Source organism: Empidonax traillii, unplaced genomic scaffold, assembly GCF_003031625.1.
Source record: "Empidonax traillii isolate 1590-97213 ecotype Southwest subspecies unplaced genomic scaffold, ASM303162v1 scaffold205:size1172791, whole genome shotgun sequence".
NCBI lineage: Eukaryota > Metazoa > Chordata > Aves > Passeriformes > Tyrannidae > Empidonax > Empidonax traillii.
In genome coordinates, this window is record NW_020955398.1 from 861687 (window position 1) to 880721 (window position 19035).

General features: G+C 46.5%; 3 protein-coding genes across 19 annotated transcripts in view; 2 read left to right on the forward strand and 1 right to left on the reverse strand.

Annotated features, from left to right (window-relative positions):
• The window catches only part of LIN54 (lin-54 DREAM MuvB core complex component), a 42550-nt gene extending 33071 nt beyond the window's left edge, over positions 1-9479 (forward strand). For all 5 annotated transcript variants that reach the window (XM_027887215.1, XM_027887217.1, XM_027887218.1 and 2 more), the window contains 6 exons: positions 1081-1172; positions 2417-2488; positions 4852-4954; positions 5146-5283; positions 5987-6189; positions 6739-9479. In XM_027887215.1, coding sequence (XP_027743016.1) covers positions 1081-1172; positions 2417-2488; positions 4852-4954; positions 5146-5283; positions 5987-6189; positions 6739-6940 — 810 coding nt within the window. In that variant the 3' untranslated portion in view covers positions 6941-9479. The remainder of the gene's footprint in view (positions 1-1080; positions 1173-2416; positions 2489-4851; positions 4955-5145; positions 5284-5986; positions 6190-6738) is intronic.
• Positions 9480-10877: 1398 nt separating this feature from the next.
• Positions 10878-15348, reverse strand: THAP9 (THAP domain containing 9). 2 transcript variants are annotated; one of them, XM_027887220.1, is made up of 5 exons: positions 15266-15348; positions 14985-15180; positions 14678-14891; positions 13913-14063; positions 10878-13017 (listed from the first exon to the last, which is right to left on the reverse strand). In XM_027887220.1, the coding sequence occupies exons 1-5, from the start codon at positions 15343-15345 to the stop codon at positions 11055-11057; spliced, it is 2604 nt and encodes an 867-aa protein (XP_027743021.1). In that variant the 5' UTR covers positions 15346-15348; the 3' UTR covers positions 10878-11054. The 2 variants fall into 2 exon arrangements, 1 of the variants encoding a protein (XP_027743021.1); XR_003571596.1 differs by having other exon boundaries at positions 12936-13017; positions 13620-14063.
• An 843-nt stretch (positions 15349-16191) lies between these two features.
• The window catches only part of SEC31A (SEC31 homolog A, COPII coat complex component), a 41028-nt gene continuing 38184 nt past the window's right edge, over positions 16192-19035 (forward strand). For 10 of the 12 annotated variants that reach the window (XM_027887244.1, XM_027887246.1, XM_027887248.1 and 7 more), the window contains exons 1-3: positions 16192-16281; positions 16845-16927; positions 17432-17555. In XM_027887244.1, coding sequence (XP_027743045.1) covers positions 16849-16927; positions 17432-17555 — 203 coding nt within the window. In that variant the 5' untranslated portion in view covers positions 16192-16281; positions 16845-16848. The other 2 variants (XM_027887245.1, XM_027887256.1) reach the window with 2 other exon arrangements.

The window sequence follows — 19035 nt, forward strand, 5'->3', positions numbered from 1 at the left end:
TTGGTTCACAGGACCTTCAGAGCCTGATAATGAGGAGAAAGAGAGTGTATATGTGACCCACTTGGTCACAGAGAGTGGCTGCTTGCATTACAAAATGGTGTTAGTTAATGCTAACGCATTGGCAGGGGTCAGAAACAGGTGGTACCAGTCACACCAATGCAGGGATTAGATTTTGCTCTTTGCCAGGATCTGGCCAATATTGAGTATGAAAAGTAAAATAAAGGAAACGTTCTGCTGAAGGCTGATGAGTCAGTTTGTATAAACAAGGCCTCTGATAGCTCATGGCCTTACTGGTAGCAGCCTCCTTTCTGGTTCTCTTCTGGTTTTGTCACAGTTGCAGTTTGACCCTGAAGCCTGTTACTGTGTCCTTCCATTCTACTTCTACAAATTTTACTTTAACTAATAGCATTTGCTGGACCTCTGCTCTGAGGTTTTGTGTTCGGGTCACAATCAGTCAGTCCCCTTTTGCCTGGCCCCAGAACATCCATATCTGTCTCCAGAATCTGTCCCAGCAGGAGAAAACAGCTGCATGTAGGTAGTACTAAAGAAGAAAGCCCAGAACAGTGTCGTTTGGCAGGTTCTTAAGAAGTTTGGGTTTTTCAGTGTGACAAATACACTGTGGGTTCAGGTATGCAAGAGAAGTTGGAATGCAAACTATGGCTCAGTTTTATTTAATCCATGTTAAGTGGCTTGTATATAAAGGAAGCTACTAAGTAATTTTTGCAGGAAGTGATCCTGCTCTATTAGGGGAAGGGTTGCTTGGGAGAAGAAGGAGAAAAATTAACAAGTTTTTAGGAGCAGGAACCAGTTGTGGTCCAAACATTTCTGTGTGTTATCTCTGTTGTCTGTATGACTCTGTATGTATGACACCGTAATTGAGAATGAAAATATAATCTAAAATAATGTTTTTATGTTAAGTGTGGAGGCAGGAGGTTGCCACTTGATTCAAGTTCTATAAATCTCTAAAACTGTATTTACAAGCAACTTATTTATGTAAGAGTATCTAGTAAGCTAATTAAAAGACTAGCCACACATCCTTAATTTCTTTTATGTCACACATTAACCTTTTTGTTTTCTTAGCTACCACAATCATCGTATGTATCTATAGCAAGCAACACTGGCTTCACAGGGACATCTAGTATCCAGTCCCAAGCACGACTGCCATTTAATGGGTAAGTGTTTTGAAAAACAACCCCAAACCCGTGGAATAGACCATTTGAATGAGCATCCTCTTTCATTCCTATTATAAGGAAGGATGGGAGGTGAGGTATTGCAGTTTGGTTTGAAGGATTTTTCAAGAGGCTCAAATATACTGTAGTGTGGCTATTACCTCTCACTGAAGGGCATGGATCTCTCTGACAGTCGAGCCAGTCTCTTGATCAAAGCTGCGTTTTTCTTCCTGGTTTTTGACCTCGTGTAGCAGGAAGTTGACCTGAAAGCTCTGTGTTGCTCACTTTTTTTGTTTTGTATCAGCACCTGGGAGCTACAGGCCTCAACTATTCCTCAACATTACTGGAGAGAAGTACTGGACAACATATGAACTGGATACATGCAGAAATTCAGCCAAATAGCGAAATTGATCCTGATAGGAGGCTTTGGGTTTTTTCAGTCTTGCATTTTTCCTTTAAGGATGGAAAGAACAGCTAACGTATTATTTTCCCTTTGCCAATCCAGCAGGCTTAGCTGTTCTGCACAGGCCTTTTTTGTTATTGTTTGCTGGAAATGGTGAACATGAAGGTGCTTTTTGTTGCTGCAACCTCAAATGATGCAAACTAATCCCAAATTCAGATGCAGCCATTCAAGTGAACGGGTTTGATTTAATCTCCCTGGTATTACATGCAGAAATTGCTGGATACGGATGGAACAAATCTCATCAGGAGTGATTAGTGTCATAAAATCTGAGTTTTAAGAGCAGTTAGAGACTGTGTCTAATATAAAACTTATAGATAAACTGAATACCATTTTTGGCTTGCTTTCCCATTATTCTAGAGGGGTTTTTTGCTTTTTTTGGTGTTTTTTTTTCCTAATTCCAACTAGGACAAAAGCAAAGACCATAATCATGTTGTGCGGACCTTGATTGGATCTAGTCCCACTGCATTTAGAGGGGTTTAGGGAAGGTTTCCCTAACTCCAGTTTTTAGTTATGATGCTTCCTCTAGCTTTAATCCTAATTTCTACTTCATGCATGCATCCAGGTTTGCAGCAAATAATCCAGCCCTTTCTGGGTTGGAAAGGCACTGTATAAAGGACTATATAGAACAGTTACCTAAATGCAGTCAGCCAAAAACATAATGCAAGGGGTATATAAAGGTTTTTTTGAACTTTTCGTTATGAGCTATTTACTTAAATTTAGAATAGGAAGAAACTGACAAAACAGTATGTGTATAAACATATAAATGCCCTCTTTCCCCCCACAGAATAATTTCTTCTGAATCTGCTAACCGCCCCAGGAAGCCTTGCAATTGTACTAAGTCTCTGTGTTTGAAATTGTAAGTACAGCTTGGTTACTGGGGTTTTTTTTAAGCCTTGACTTTAACATCACAAATGTATGCCAAGTATCAGAATATAATGTTTCGAAGTATGTCAGAAATTTTATGTCTAGATGCTAATTTAAGGTTACCGTTGGTAACTGTGGAGATGCTGCAGAGCCTGTGTAATTCTGCAACTCCTGTGAGCTATACAGGCCCTAACATTTTAGAAATGTCTGACTTTGCAGCCTTATTGTGTGGTGAAGCCATTCCACTCAGCAGCTCTAGTTGCTTTGGTGTTACAATGAGGGAAATGGTGTTCCATGGGATCAGTAGTGGGCATTTACTATACTTTGGTGAAGCACATCAGTAATACCATGCTGGTTCAGATACTTCAGAAAATGTGGGCTTTGTATCTCTTATTAAAGGACTGGATAGACAAGTGATTCTTCACTGATAGGTCTGAGTCTTTTGTATCCTTATGAGATATTTTGCTGTTCCGTTCAATGTATTCGTAAAAATTTGACATAAAAGCATTTTAAGCTGAGTACAGTTTCCATATTGGGGCAAAGTCAATTTACCGATATTTTTGGGACAGTAATGGAAGATACTGAAATTAATCTGTGGTTCCCTGAATCCTAGACAATGAGTAGGAAATCAGGGGTGTGGCACTCAAAGGGGAAGTGATGTAACGATATTTGAACCCAAGTTAAGAAGTGTGTTTAAACTTTTAAGCTTGTGTTTCTTTTTGTGTTAGTGCACCCCACCTCTCGGTGGGAAGGTGTGTCCTGTGCTTCCTTCTATGTCTTTTGTATAGAAGACATGGCAAACAGAAAGTTGTGTAGCTGTTTTTTCAGATTTTTTTACATATATTTTTTTACATTTTTTTTTTACATACATATATACATATATTACCTCATAGTGTGCAGTATGTGTTAGATGTTTGGAGTTTTCCACTTGTTTTAGTTTTTGATGCTACAGTGCACTAGAAATTCTGGGAGAACAGTGGCATCACCGGTGATATTTCACGCCTTCAGAATGCTTTCGAAACAAACTTTTCTTGTAAATTGCTGTCATTATATCTTTAAGTGGCTAGGCATTGGTGGAGAGCCAGTGGTTAATTCACTCTAGCAAAGATGCTTTCTTAATAGTAAAACTTTTTCCTGTCTGGAAGGGGAGCTTCTTTTTCTCAAATACATGTTGAAGGTAGACACATAGCCTGTTCTGTGAAGAAGTAAACTCAGTTATTTGTTCATTGATGTTCTGTTTGTTTTGGAAACCAGGACCATCCCACTACTGAATTTTAGGACAGAAAAGAGAACTGTTACAGATTGCAAAAGTTTTTGATGTAGTTTGCCCCCAGGACCATTTAAGATGCTAAAAATCACCAAAATGCAATTCAGCCAGATGAAGGCTTGTAGTTGACTCCAGGAGAACCCTAATCTAGTTCTTGTAGCATTGAGCTGGGCAAGCCACAGAAAGCCAGTTTTACAGGGGTTTAGGCTCCTAAAAATGAATATATGCTCCAGCAGGATTTGAAAAGCAAGTGAAAGAGTATCACTAGTTTTTAACTGTAGCTGGAGGTGGTATTGGAAGCATTGAAACATGACAGAGTTTGTTGTGGCCTAAAGCCATGTTTGAGCTGGGGATGAATATGATACTTCCATGTGTCAGATCTGTGGGATTGGTCAGAGGCACCAGAGGCATGACAATGTGATTGGCTTTCCCTGTCCATGTTTTGCTGCTTTTTATTCACATACTTGTCCCTTTAAAAAGCCTCTGATAACTACAGTCTTATCCTCAGTTCCCTCCCCTAGTTACCTGTGCTTCAAAGCCTCCAAGATGTACCAATTGTTATTCCTTTTCTATTCTTCCCTCCCTGTTTGATGAACTCTGTCTCAGCTCAGAGCTGCGAACAGCGTATGGGCAAAACTAACAAAAAAATGCTTGTTGCTGTGTTAGTCAGTTTGCCTGTTACCTGGCATTCCAATTGCTTGCCTTTTGTTTTGGCTGCATGAGAGCTCCTGAGGGCTGGCTTGGACTGGTGGGTCAGGAGCTGGCTGTGAGGTGGCTGCAGCAGGATGGCCTTTAGTATGTAGGGTGACCCAGGCGTCACCCTAGAAAAAAGTGTCCTTAGCTTCTCTTGCCACTGTGGGGACCTGTGCTGTATGAACATCAGCTCAGATGGACACCCTCAGTTATACCTGTGTCTTTAGACAGCAGCTAGACCTGTGCTAGAGGATGAACTTGGTACTACTTGTATAGGTGGAGTTAAGCACAGGGTGACCCTTACCCTTATCGCCAGAGTAGGAACTTCTGCTGCCGCCATCTAACACCAATGTAATGGTCATGTTTACAAATGCCTTCTGCATCTTCTGTTTCAGGTACTGTGATTGCTTTGCAAATGGTGAATTCTGCAATAACTGCAACTGTACAAATTGCTACAACAACCTGGACCATGAAAATGATAGGCAAAAAGCAATAAAGGTGAGGGACCTCTTCCCCGCCCCTGGGATGAAAGCAGTTTAGCTTATGTCTCCTGAAGCTACAGAGCGGGGCAGAGCGGGTGTATAATGCCCTGATCTCCTCCCACATGTGCAAGGCTTACGTTCTTTTATTGCACCTCTAAATTCTGCTCCCTGCATGCAATGACTGATGCTTTGGGTCTGCATTGACAGGCCTGCCTCGACAGAAACCCTGAAGCCTTCAAGCCCAAAATAGGGAAAGGAAAGGAAGGAGAGTCAGATCGGAGACACAGCAAAGGGTGTAATTGTAAGCGCTCGGGATGTCTCAAAAACTACTGCGAATGTTATGAGGTATGAAACATTGTCTCATTTTAAAGATACTAGCTTTTTCCCTTTAGTGGAGTGACTTGCTTTGTCTCATTTGCATTGCTACAATGCTTTTTCTTCTTTTCTGTTGCCATAATGTTACCTCTTCTCCCAGCAGTTTTCACATAGAAATCCATTTATATGGCAAAATTTCATCTCTGCTGTTGTGTTATTTTAATTTTAAACAATGTAGCAACTTTAGACTCAGGCTTGAATTTGTTTTTTACTGAATAGCACTATTTCCTAAAGAAATCTACTGCACCAAGTACTTAGGAGGAGTTGAATCAGCATCCCACACATGCTCTGGGATAGAACGTGTCTGTGGAAGTCGAAAGCAAAGTTGTTACTTCACCTGCTAACTGATCAGTCTGTGGATGTAGAGACAGTGGCAGACTGACTTCTCTCATAGCTTAACCATCTAAATTCCCATGGAAACTGGAGGTTGGTGAAGAAAGGGATGAGTGGGAAACCATTCATTTACATTTTATGCTCTATTATTTGATTCAAGTATACATTCTGTGAAAGCATCTCAGCTTGAGGTAAGAATTTAGAGAGAAAATTACTGCTTGGGGGTTTCTTCTAGAGATTAATTGGTACAAGATTAAAACAAGATCTCCTTTCTGTTGTGGCTTGTCATAAAAGGGGTTAAGGTTGCAAAATGTCTCTTATAGGGTTTTGTTTCTTTCAGGCAAAAATCATGTGTTCTTCCATATGCAAATGCATTGGCTGTAAAAATTTTGAAGAGAGCCCAGAGAGGAAGACGTTGATGCATTTAGCAGACGCTGCAGAAGTTAGAGTCCAGCAGCAGACTGCTGCAAAGACCAAGCTATCTTCTCAGATCTCAGATTTGCTGACAAGGCCAACACCAGCACTCAGCAGTGGTGGTGGGAAGTAAGTTAATGCTGCACATGTTTAAGTTGTTTCTAATGTGGGGTTTTTGATGTACATGACAGGTATGCCCCTGTCATCTTTGAATCTTGTCTGTGTAAGCTGTAGAAGCAGGAGCAGTCAGGTGAATAGAGCTTTTTTGTTCCTGCTTTCTGTGGGACCTGGGGCACGCCAAGCTTAGCTGTAACTAAGCATTGTCTTCTCTTCATTGCCTGTGTGCTCACTGAAAGCACAAAGTACAAGTGTCCCATTTACTGAGAGGATGCAATCCTTGAGCCACCTGTGTAAGTAGAAGCTGGAGAATGGTTCTGTATACCTGGGCATTTCAATGACTGTTCCAAAATGTCCATCAATGGAGGCAGGCACCAAAGCATAAAGGCCCACGAGTTCATTTGCCTGTTGTTAAGTGGGGCTTATTCACTCCCTGTAGGTTGTCTAAAGGCTCTTGGAAGCAATGGGACAAATGAAATCTCACCAGCCCGTGTACTAAGAAGTTGCCCAGCCACCAGAGTGTGTTTTTGCAGAGACTAAGGGGATCTTTCTTTGTTTCAGGCTGCCCTTTACGTTTGTAACCAAGGAGGTGGCCGATGCAACCTGCGAATGCCTTCTTGCGCAGGCAGAGCAAGCGGAGAAGACGGGCAAGTCAAAAGCTGCAGCGGAGCGCATGATCCTGGAGGAGTTTGGACGCTGTTTGATGAGGGTTATTAGCTCTGCAGGAAAGTCCAAAGGTGATCCTTGTGCCATGAACTGCTGACTCATGCACATGAGCCACAATGAAGCGGACTGAAACAGAACACTTAAGGCACAGGGACACTTTGGTGTAGCATAAAGGATTTAATAATATTTGTTAATTTGGTGCTTGTTGTAAATTGTCCCATGTAAGATTGAAACAAGACCTTTTATAACAAGATGTAGAGCCTTTTAAATCTTAGCTAAATCCTCTTCTACTTAAGACAATGCCTAAAGGTCAATTTTTCTTCCCAATGTACAGCTTTTACCCTGGATTTCTTAAAATTAGATGTGTTCTCCCCTTTCCCCCAGAATAATTGTCTGAAGGGCATATATAAATTATTATAATATATATTATTTACAGTGTATGGATTTGCATCACTGTGCACACAGGAAAACACAGGTGATGTCAACAGCTGGGTCATGCTTTTCGTGACAGACCTGTAATAAGGAGGTACCAGTGTATCAAAGATAATTCTGAAAGGAAGCATGTAAAAATGAGCATTCAAATGGAAGGTAGTACTTGTATTTAGGACCTGACATAGCATGTTCCTTTAGTGCACGGAGCACTGTGAAATACCTAGGCAATAATACAGAGGGGTTGCTTGCAGATTTAGCATTGAGCAAATTGTGGAGAATCTGGCTGGAGTGGGGCCCAAGGAGTTTAGAGGCAAATGGAATTAATGGGAATTTTGGATAGGACTGTGGCTGAGAGCTCAGGTGTTTTTTAAGATGGAACTCGAAGGCTAAGACAGTGTCTTGTTCTCAGAAATGATGCCACGTGGCAGCCATGCCACAATGCCAGACTGTCTGCCCAGCATAGTGTTACCTAAGTGTGCAGCAGGTCGATGCTGTTGCTTAGGTGAAGATTGGTTTTTCAGAGGCCTGCAGCAGCCTAACCCCTCACTGGAAGTAGGGCTGTGCAGTCCGTTGTGTTCTCTAGGATCAAGCTGTAGCCCTGGAAGCTGTTTAAGCCTGAGAAGCTGAAGTCATGGGAGATGACAATCTGCATCTGAATCGACTAGCAAATGCAAGTAGGGATCATATTTAGCCTGGCTGTGCATATTCAGGATGCTGCTTCTCGGTACCTTGGCAATTTTCTTGGCATAAAGGCTTTTTTAGGGTTGTTGAGAATAATTGTGAGAGCTGTGATCAGAGATGCTAGCACAGAATCAGGATTGCTATGAAAACAGACACACAGATCCTTTTACACTAAATGGGGGGCAATCAGCTATAGCTGGGTATGGACTAAGGCAGGGGATTTTTTCAGTATTTGTTACAGGCAATCTCCGATCACATTTTTGATAGTGAAACACATTTGCAAAATTAAGCTGGTAGGTTACTTACCTATCGTGAACATCCATTAACCATGTTTAATGACAGGCATTTTTATTACTTATCTCACTGCAGCCTGAACTAGCTATGTTTTTCCAAAAGGTATTTTGTATTCCTTCTATTAAAACTGTAAATACAGAGAAATGCAGCAGAGCTCTTTCTCCAGGCTTTCTAGCAGGGCCAGGCTGGGGAAAAGTAGGGCCTAGGCAAACCAGCAGCAGAGATATGTGCCTATGTGTGTGAAGGCAATAGGATGGGAGGATGCTTCACCTCACAGCCCTGTGCACTAAGCCCTTGACCAGTGCCTCCTCAAAATGCCTTGGAGGCATGAAAGGGCCTGGAAAGCATCCAGCAGCAGTGCTGGGCCCACTGAGTGCTGCATACAGGGCTTGGCCTGCCAGTCATTGTCTGAAGGGCTCTGTCTGCCATTAACATCTCCCTGAGCGTAAATAACAAGTATACTTGTGCATATCTCTGAAAAGGGACCTCTCGTGTAAGGAGATGCCATTTTTCTCATGATTAGGACTTGGATTTACTAAAAAAATCAGTGCGGTAACTTTACCTGTAGATAGTGCGGATATTCCGTTTACTTCTAGTGACCTAATATAGTATGTCCAGTAAGATTTGTATAAATGTAAATTAGTGTAAGTGAATAAAGTAATACCTACTTATTTTTCAAACAGATTGCAATATGCCTTTTATTTAGACTTCAATCCATGTTAATTTTGTATATATTCCGTGTCTTACTCTAAATTGCACCTTTTGTGATGTGTATTTATATACAGTGTGCAAAAGCACTTGTGAAATTTAGATTACAGTTGTAATTATGTATGATGGCATTGCTGGAGAATATTTTGCTTGTAAAGACTTTGAAGGTGCAATCAAATGCTCTTAGTTCTTCTATTTTGTTTTGAACAAGCTTTCTCAAATATTAAGCTTGGATTCCTCTCTCCCCTCTCCCTGGTGTAGAGTGTGTGAATTGGTTTTTGTACTTCCTTAGCCATTTGTATCAAACCGCTGGACAAGATTTACAGTCATCCGGTTCATCCAGTTAAATAAAAATAATTGGGAATGGGGCAAGGGTTCATTTTATAGTTCTGTTTACATCCAAAAGTAGAAAAATTAAATTTATATTTACAAGACCTATTCAAAAAATACACTTTTCTATATTGTACAAATAAAACAGTCAGATAAATCACAAAAAATAAACATTTATACTATTCTGTAAATATGATTTTTTTTTTTGCACTTTTCTTCAGCACTGACAAATACACACAGAAGGTTTTTCACTGAAATATCAAAATTAATTGTTAACACTAGGTCCACTTCTGATGCAAGTACTGACTTGCATTTTCAGTATGAGACCAAGTCCTCCCAGAGGTAAACATCCCTTGGTTACTGGTGTATTGCCATGCACAGCAATCCCATTTCATAACTACTCATATTGGGGCTGGAGGTGTAAGCAATGCAAGTGTTACATGATTGCAACCAATTTACTACTGGGATTTTGGCAACATTTTGCCAGTTGCCCTAAAAATCACATACGTATATATATGGGAGGGAAATAGTTTCCTGCAAAGTCTAGTGTAGCTGGAATTGGCTTTGTGACAGTGATGGCTTCAAAACGGCTTTTTGCATAGGTAACTGGAGTGGAAAAAAACCAGACTACATGTTTTGGATTGTTCCTCCCAGCAGCAATTGCATTAAGTTCTGTGGTGCTGCTGCTCTCAAAGCAGAGCTTGAGGAACTGAGTGTAGCAGTCCTGTTCCCACCATGTGTGATTAGGACTAAGTGGAGGAGGAGGAACCCAAACCAACCAGGGATGGTTTTGTCAAGTCCCTGGTAGGCAGAATGGCACCTTTAATTATTATTCCTGCCCTCGGACATGGTGGATCACCATTTTTCATCCCATCTCAATCATGAAACTTGGAAGTAACTGAATGGCAAGTTTGGTGGGAATTAGTTGCCTTCTGTCTCTATGGATGCAACTGCTGTTCTGCACAGTAAAGGGATGCCATTTAGTAGTAGTCATGCCAAACTTTTTTATTCCTGGTAAAGCGCTGGAGGCAATTTCATTTGCCATGGAAATGAATTAACTGAAGAAGCCTGCCTGTCCTACCTGGTGGCATCAGGGTGGTATCAGAGCTATGACTATGAGTCATCAGTGGAAACGTCAAAAGGAGACTCCCTTGTGCCCTGGGCTGCAGGACACAGTTGAGTTTGAGTAGGTGAGCTGATGGGGCCATGAAATGGGACCATGAAATGGGACCTGAAACACTCACCCTGCTGCAGCACACCAACATACAACTTGAATGCCACTTTCTTTTCGAATTTTTATTTTGCTTTTAAGGTAAAAGCTCTTCAAGTTTTCTTGCCTGTGGCTTTTATAAAGCAGACCTGTTTTGGTGAAATCAAATTGCCAGCACTTGTGATCTCCCCCAGCCGCATGGAATATGCATCAGTTTTCTCCCGGCAAGAGCGCTCACAGCAGAGCCATCCAGCACCTCCAGGGGACACTGCAGTGTCTCCTACCACTGTCCCAGGCAACTGTCGCTCATCCTGACCTACCACACAAGTTTCATGAAGTGTGTGGCTGCTTTGCAGGATTGCTAGATGGGACACAGGATCAGATAAGCCTCCTTGCTTCGCTTACTCAGACTCTGATCAGGTGCTTTGCCATGGCTCAGCACATCACTGTTAATCAACGCCAGTTTTGCTGGCCCAATTGTGGGAAGACGTGTTGCCTCGATCCAGCCATCGCTGAGCCTCAGCAGGGCACAGCCATCCTTGGAACAGCAGAGAACTCATGACCCCATGTGAGTATAGCTTGACTGACAACTACCCAGTGGTGATGGAAGAAAATGTCTCCCCTTCAGTCTTTTCAATCTGCGCCTTCCACAAGGGTATTTCGAGTTCAGGTGTTGCGCAGTGTTTGTTCTGATGTTTAAGTAGCATCTTGTTATATCCTTTACTAAAACTGTGTAATGGTTGTTGATGCTCAACTCCCCATCAAATAAATGGTTTGTGAGTGTGGGAAAGAGGGGCCTTTCTCCCAGAAGCTCCTGGAAGACTTCCTGTTCTAGAGACAAATGCCACAGCATGGTGTTTTTGTTGCAGTCCTCTACATTGCAGTACCACTTTAGAACTCGTTCCAAAATGCTTGCTATGTGGTGTACACTTGCTGAGGGCAGACTCACTCTGCCCAACTTTTTTATGTAGAGCACTGACCTGCACCTCAGCCTGCTCTCATCTGAGTCAAAGAGGGAAGCGAGACAAGCCTCACATTGCAAGTCCCAGGCCAACTGCTCAGCCACAAAGCCAGCGGCGCAGGTGATGCTTCGTGCGTGGAGTGACAGGTCCGTCAGTGCGTTACTCAGCGTGGAGCTGTGCAAAAGTAGGCCTGCACAGAAGGGGTACTCTGTTGCCAGTGCCTTCCCATGAGCTGGGTTATACTGAGCCCAAATGCTGCCCAGGGTCAGATCTCTGCTACGAGACAGGCATACGTCCAAGGAGCTCATGTTACCTGAGCCACTGCCGTGTCTTGAGCCTGGTGACAGGCTGCAGCTGGCCAGCAGTTTGTGATAAGCAGCCTGGAACACCGTGCAGGTGGGGCTCCCACTGGTGCCACAGGCTTGCCTGAGGGCCCTGAGAAACAGCTCCAGTGCATCCAGGCTGAAGGCGTAGGTCTGGAGGTGGTGGGAAGGAGTGCCTTCTGGACATGTGTAGTTGGAGTAAAGCCACTTGAGGCTTTCAGCATTGAGCAAGAGACTCAGAAATCCTAGTTTGCGTTTGCTCTTAATAATGTATCTCCCCACAGAGTCTGTTAAGGTGACAAAGAAGCTCTTGGCCTCACTGAAGAGGTTGCTTATTTTGGTGTAATTTCCAGCCAGCAAAGGCACCTTCAGTCCCTTTCCATAGGGAACTCCGCCACAAAATACATCGCGCAGAGAGCTCATCAAACGCACAAACTTGACAGTGCCACTGCAGTTCTGAAATGAGGCCAGGCCCAGCTTCTGGAGGTGTTCTAGGGCATCGGCAACACCCTCGCTGAAGAGCAGTGTAGCAGGGTTGACCTTCAGATGGTAACTCTCTTTGCTCCCAGATCTGCCTGACCCGGGACTGCATGGCTCCAACACCCTCTGCTCCCGCAGAGCTGCCAGCTCCACCACATGCTGCCACCACATGGTGTCACTGAGCCACTCTATTTTCTGGAAGCACTGCAGAGCATTCCTTACCAGCTGGAGCGCGTGACAAACATCAAAGAAGTATGTGATGCTGTGAGCAGAACCAGGTGGATGACGGAAAGTGCACCGAATCCTTTCAGGATCCATCCTGATCCCCAAAGCTCTGGCGGTCTCAGCACCGTGAGCAGAGGCACCTGATGTCACAGCCAGGACCGTGACCCCAATGTTATTCAGCTTACTGATGGTCTGATGAAAGAGCTGAGCAAGCAAGCGGCCGGTCATGCTGTTCACGAAGAAATACCCAAGTGGAGCTGTCCAGGGACTGGAGATGCCGACTGCCATGAGGATTATCGCTTCCGAGGCCAGCGGAGCCTCATCAGCATCAAGGATGCCTGCTCCCAGGTCAACAAAGCCTGTCAGGCACCTGGTCTGTGGGTCCCACTCCTGCTGCTTCTGCAAGGACATGTCTTGTACCATCACAGCACAGTAGCAGTAGGCCTGATCCCCTCTCTCCACCTTTTCCTGAAGCTGGAGGAAAATGTCATTGCTGAAGCCTGCAGCAGTCTCATTATTAGACAGCCAACTGGAAAAAAAGGGATGATGCGATTCTGAAACATGATTCTGAGAAAGCTGAAGCAACAGTCAGCACCTTTTACCCCTTGGGATGTGGTCAGCCATGCCTGGAGCTGTAAAGACTAATGCAGAGTTTAAAACCAGCAGCCCTGCCTTTCTTTATAGCGTGAGTTTGTTTTCTCGCATTCTAGTGATGGGAAGCCAAGGAAAGTACCTTGTATAAGATCTCGTGATAACGGGGGGGGGGCGGGGGGGGGGGTGGAATTACACCACAGAAGTGCAAATCAGGCTATGTACAGGGCCAGCAACACCTGTCTGTTCTCCTTCCCAACTGGCTTTCTCCACAACGGACATTGTAATCCAGATTAGTAGATGTGAAACCCTCAGCAGTCCATGTGGAATGCTACTCTTCCCAATACACTGCCCTATCCACTATCTCCAGCCACCCCTTTGAGAAGATTCCTTGGAGAAAGCTGTATAAAACCCCCATAGGCTGGCATGGACAACGTGTGTATCCTTTGGGCATTCTCCAGCTGCCCTAGAGGAGTCTGAGGCTCTAAACCTCCAGGGGGAAGAGTTCCCTCAGCCTTTTTTTTTTTGTGTTGTTACAACCTCTTGTTGACAGGTCTGACAGCACTTCAGGTAGTAAATTCTGATAAGCAGCCTGGGACACAGTGCAGGTGTGTAATTCTTATGCTGTGACCCACATGCAGGAACACATTCTAGCTCTCTTGAAGGCTATCAGTGTTCTTTGATATCTGCTTTCCACTCTGCTCCTGTTACTAAAAACCAAGCAGGGAAAATTACTACCCTTGAATTACTATTCTTTGGGACAGATTGTTACACCTATTTCTCCATGAGTACCTGGAAATACATTCAGAATGAAGGAATGAAGAAAAACTTGCTTTGTCAGGCTGCAGGGATGAGGGAGGGGAAAAATCTTCCGCAGATAATCATAGGCCTTAATATGGTAGAGGTGGAGAATACAGGCAAATTGCTTCATTTCTGGTGAGTATTCTGCCATCTGCCTCCAGCTGTGCAACTCCAAAGGCAAATCTGCTCGAAAAGAAATCACAAGAGGTCAGCTTTAGTGAAACAAACAAAGGGCTCTTAACAGAGGGATGCGCGATACAAGTACACTGCAGAACATAAGGCAATGGGGTGGCCTCTGGAACCACTCGGTCCTGAAGTCTGGTGTGAATGTCATTCTACAGTTTTGAATAAAGACTGTGAATCTTACACATGGGTGCTGCTTAAAAACTGATGTAGCAAGAAAGAAGCCAGCAACTTACAGCTGAACTCTGTGATTTGAAATGGCTTCTTCGGGTTAGATCATGAACGTTAACAGTACTCACTTCTGGACAGCACAAAAGACAAGGTTTTCCTAGTTAAATACACTCTATTCTTGAGTCATGTGACAACTAAATGGTGGCACAGTTTCATTTAACAGCCTTGGTTACAGGTCTGACCTGAACACTGCAGCCAGCCTCAGGCAACTGGAGTTTTTGGGAGACTTTAATTCTCTGTAGGATTGGCTGCTGTATTCTGGACCTAGAAAGCACAAATCTAAGAAGTCCTACCAGCAACCACACAGTCAAGCAAAGACACAAGACCAGGATGAAGGAGCGAGCACACGCTCCGTCTACCTCAGCAAGCATCCCTTGCAGTACCTGAGAATTGCGCCCGCAGCAAACTCACGATTTCCTCAGGAAGCTGCCGCTTCTTCACCAGCATCCTGAGGAGGCTCGCCACGGTGCGCGGGGTGTCCGTGGGGCGGCCCCGCAGGCTGTAGTTGTGGTCCCCGCCGGGGGGGCCGCGCAGCGGCTGCTTCAGTGCCTGCATGCGGGTCCTGCTCCTCCTCCTCCGGCCGGTGCCCGGCGGCTCCTGGCGGGGGAGGGAGAGGGCAGGTCACGGCACATGGGAACAACCCGCGGGCAGGGGGCGAAGGGAGTGCGGCCAGTACGGCCCGCACCGCACCGGGGGCAGGAAGCGGGAGGGCACGGCCCCCCGCCGCAGCTTCCGCCGCAGCCCGAAGCGCTCGAAGTCCCCCTCGGCGAAGTGTCGGGAGCAGAGGATAGCGCCGGGGCCGGGCAGCCATGGCCGCCGGCTCTGCGGGTCCACGCGGTTCACGGCGCGGATCCACGCGCTGCGCTGCACGGCGTCCACCGGGAACCTGCGGTAGACGGAGAGAGAGGGATGGAGGGAGGAAGGGAGGGATGGAGGGAGGGATGGCTGGGGCGCGGGGGGCGTGTGCTCACTGGTGGAAGGAGACGCCGCGCTCGCGGCTCCGCGCGCTGTCGCGAGCGGTGCAGCCCAGCGCGGAGCAGCTCCGCGTCATGGCGGGACCCGCGCGCAACACCGCACCGCCCCGCGCGCCCCGTCCGCACCGCCCCCTCCCCCATTGGCCGGCGGCGCCATCGGACCTCCGCCCCATTGGGCGCGAAGGCGTCCTCGCCGTCCAAGGGGCGGGACCGTGAAGGGAAGACAGCCAACCGGGAGCGGCGTCCTCGGCGGGCACAGCCAGTGGTGAGCGGCGATCCTCGGGGCCAATAGGAGCGGCGCTCCCCACCCCTATATATAGCGGGGCTGAGAGAATCGCCCCTCTTTCCCTCCGTGCCGCGGTACCGATACAGCTTCGCTGGGCCGCTCGGGCGGCGCCCGCCCGGCCACGCCGTGTGCCCTCCCGGCGGCCGCGGAGCCCGGCGGTGGGAGGCGGCAGCGCAGCTGCGCCTCGGCTGCCGCGATAGGTGGGTCCGGCGCCGCCGCCCCCCCGGCTGTGGATGCCGCCTGGTCGCTCCCTCGGGCTGTGTCCCCCGCCCCGCCCCTGTCCGATGATGAGCCTCACTGCTGTTCACATCATGAGCACGCCATGATTACTTCCCTAGAGCTGAGGACAGGCGGCACCGCAGCCCCTGCACTGCCGCCGCTCCCGCTTTCTCTTTCTCCCCCGCTCCCCCGCCCCGGCTCCTCTGGATCCCCTAACTCCTGTCTCCCTCTTCCCCAGGGCCCATGGCTGCGCCTTCCCCGAGAGACGCGGCGGACAACCCCGAGGAAGGAGGCGGCTGCACATCCCCGTCCATACACTCACACATCACCCCCACCCACCCCCCCCGCCACCAGCACACGGGCGCTTCCTGCCGCGGGAAGGCGCGTTCCCCGGCGCCGCCACCCGGAAGGCGCGGGGCGCGCCCGGAAGGCGGTGTGGGCCGGGGGGCGGTGCCGGGGCTGCCACGTTGGAGCGGTCCGGGAGCGCCTGAGCGCCGGGGACGCGGGGGTGAGCCGGGCGGGGGTGTGTGTGGGGGAATCTCGGCTTTCCGCTTCTTTTCCCTTTCGGCTTCTGTGGGAAGCGGGCCGTGGGTGCTGGTCCCGCTGGCCGCGCAGCGAGTTGCCGAGGGTGGGGGGTGTTGAAGTAAGACCCCAAAAATGGGCTGCTTTGAGGGTGTTTGGCGGCAGGAGGTCCAGGGAGGGTTTTCTCGGGAGAGGATTTGTTTCGTGGGTCAAGGCACAGAGCTGCTGTAGGGTGGTGGGTCCCTTGGTGCTGCTGGAAGAGGGGTTTTCGCAGCAGTTGAGGGTTTGCCCCCGTTTTCTTGTGTTATGTCCAGCAACCATCAGTTTCCCCTACGTGTCGGTGTTACTCTGCCAACGGGGAGTTGTTCCTCCCCTCCCCCACGCGTGTGCTCTGGAGAGGATGGCTGAGGTGCCAGTCCGTGGGATATCTTTTGGAGAACGGTACCTCTGGCAGCTCCTGCCAAGTCCTGGTGCAGCAGCTGAACCCGTGGCAGTGCACCCTCACCATGCTCTGTTTAAGCATCACCTTTCTTGGTCTTTATTTTTTAGCAAAATGAAGCTGAAGGAAATAGATCGTACTGCCATGCAGGCATGGAGCCCTGCCCAGCAGCACCCCATTTACCTGGCCACAGGTGAGTTTTTGGGAAGCATGGATTAACAAACCTCTAGCTATGTGCAGTGGCTGCCCTTATTGAAAGTTGCAGGAGTTCCTATGCATCCTGAAGTCTGGATTAAGGTATAGATTGTGGTGCCTTGAGTTCTCCAGTTGTGCCAGCATGAAACATGCTTTGCATTCTGCAAGTGACAGCACGCCATCTTCTCTTTCTTCCAGGGGAAGGTGACAGCAGTCCTAATTGCTGGTCACCTGTGGCTTGTTTGTAACTAATAATTTTCTGTGCATCATCAGGGAGAGAGCTACTGGCCTAAAGCTTTTCCTGCTGATACTGGTTAAGAAACACCCGAAGGCTGAACCACAGGTAGAAGAGTTATGTAGAACTGCATCTGAATAACAGAAACAGGAACCTGACCCCCATCTTTTTGCCAGGATGTTGCTTTTATGTCCCTCCTTGTTCTGTTTTTCCAGTCAGTGCTCTGTGTATTGTGGCTTTCTCACTGCCAGGCGTGCTTCCTTGCAGGTACGTCAGCTCAGCAGCTGGATGCCACCTTCAGTACAAGTGCTTCTCTAGAAATATTTGAGTTGGACTTATCAGATCCCTCACTGGATATGAAGACCTGTGCCACATTTTCCTCCTCCCACAGGTAGGCAGTGTTGTAAGGGAAAAGTGACGTCTGTGGAACTGTTGTACATGGTGTGTGTGTGGAAAAGTCACTTCATATGGTTTATCTGCATTTGTTGAGGAGAGGAGAAGAAGTTCAGCACTGAAAGACGAAGGCACACGAGTGCCAGTGATGTTGTAGGGCAGTTAGCTTGGATTCCAAGAGATTGCAAACAGCTCATGCTCAGATATAAACCTGAAATATCTGACATTGGCTGGAAGGTTTGAGTGTGTGTGTGAAGCCTCTGGGATTCACAAGAGAACAGAAGGAAATGTGAAATTGTGAAAATACAGTGCTTACTTCTCCTATTGACCCATCCCGTTTGTATTTAGGCATTTCAGGGAGGCTCCTATAACACAATTAAGTCGGGTCGTGTTCCCACAGCTGGGAAGCCAAGTTTGACTGTGCAGCTCCACTTAGTGCTTTGTTCCTTACTGTATGCTCATCCAGAGAAACATTGTTAGCATCAGAGCATCCGATTTTCATCTCGGCAGTGCTTGTAGCAGCTCTTTGGCAGCTGGTCCAGTGGCTACTGCTCCTTGTGGGTGAAACATCCACAATCTCTGTTTAATGCCCTACACTGTGGGCAAAGCTGATGTTAACATGTTCTTGCTGACCTGCTCGGAGCAGGATGAGATGTTTGATCTTTAAGAATTTCATTGTTCTATTTAGTTTTAACTGTGTCTGAGATTTTCTGAGGCTTGCCATTTGTTTATTGAATTTCAAAGAACACTCCTTATAGCCAGGATGCAGAGCTTCTATGAAAGTACCTCCCTTGATGAGCAACACAAGAATTTGACTTTGCCCCAGAAAATACATTACAAAGGAGGTCGAGGGTTGGTTGTTTGTTTTTTATTTAAGATAAGATAGCAGTGTATACATCAGGCTTTATTTTGGTTTGCAGCAAGTGAAAATGTCCTGGTGATTAGACCCACAAAAGATAAATCCTTGACAAGGAAAGTTTTGCACTGCTCTTGTAGGACTATACTTTATCTTGGAAAGAGCAAAGGGTTAGAGAAAGGTAGTTGAACAGTTGACTTGGATTTTTTGTTCCTTACTGTTTTCTGCCTTTATTTTGGATTATCTGAAGTCCTGTTCAGTCTTGCTGGTGGTGCCTGGACAACCCTGTCAGTCACTCCATTTCTCGTCAACTTTCATGGTTAGGTGCAGAAGTATAAAGATCATACCCAGAGAATGGGACTGTCTGATATCACAGACCAATTTCCTTTCATAGCATCATTCTTTGGGGAACCTCCCCTGTAATCTGAACAGTGAGAAACTCCGCATTTAGCTGTTACAGTATTTCTCACCCAGCCTATGCTCTTTGTGTAGCTTCCTGCAGGATGTATTTTATCCTGCTGAAGTTGCTGTGATTTAAAGAAATTACTTCAAGACTTCCCAGAGATAACAAAGAGATTCATGATAATAGAGTGAATGCTAAAGTAGCTCCTTGCCACCTTCC

Coding starts and splice junctions, on each gene's coding strand:
- THAP9 (XM_027887220.1), bottom strand. CDS start 15,345: ATGACGCGGAGCTGCTCCGCGCTGGGCTGCACCGCTCGCGACAGCGCG. Junction 15,181..15,265: donor CGCGGCGTCTCCTTCCACCA/GTGAGCACACGC, acceptor CGTCTACCGCAG/GTTCCCGGTGGACGCCGTGC. Junction 14,064..14,677: donor GCTGCGGGCGCAATTCTCAG/GTACTGCAAGGG, acceptor CTTTTCGAGCAG/ATTTGCCTTTGGAGTTGCAC.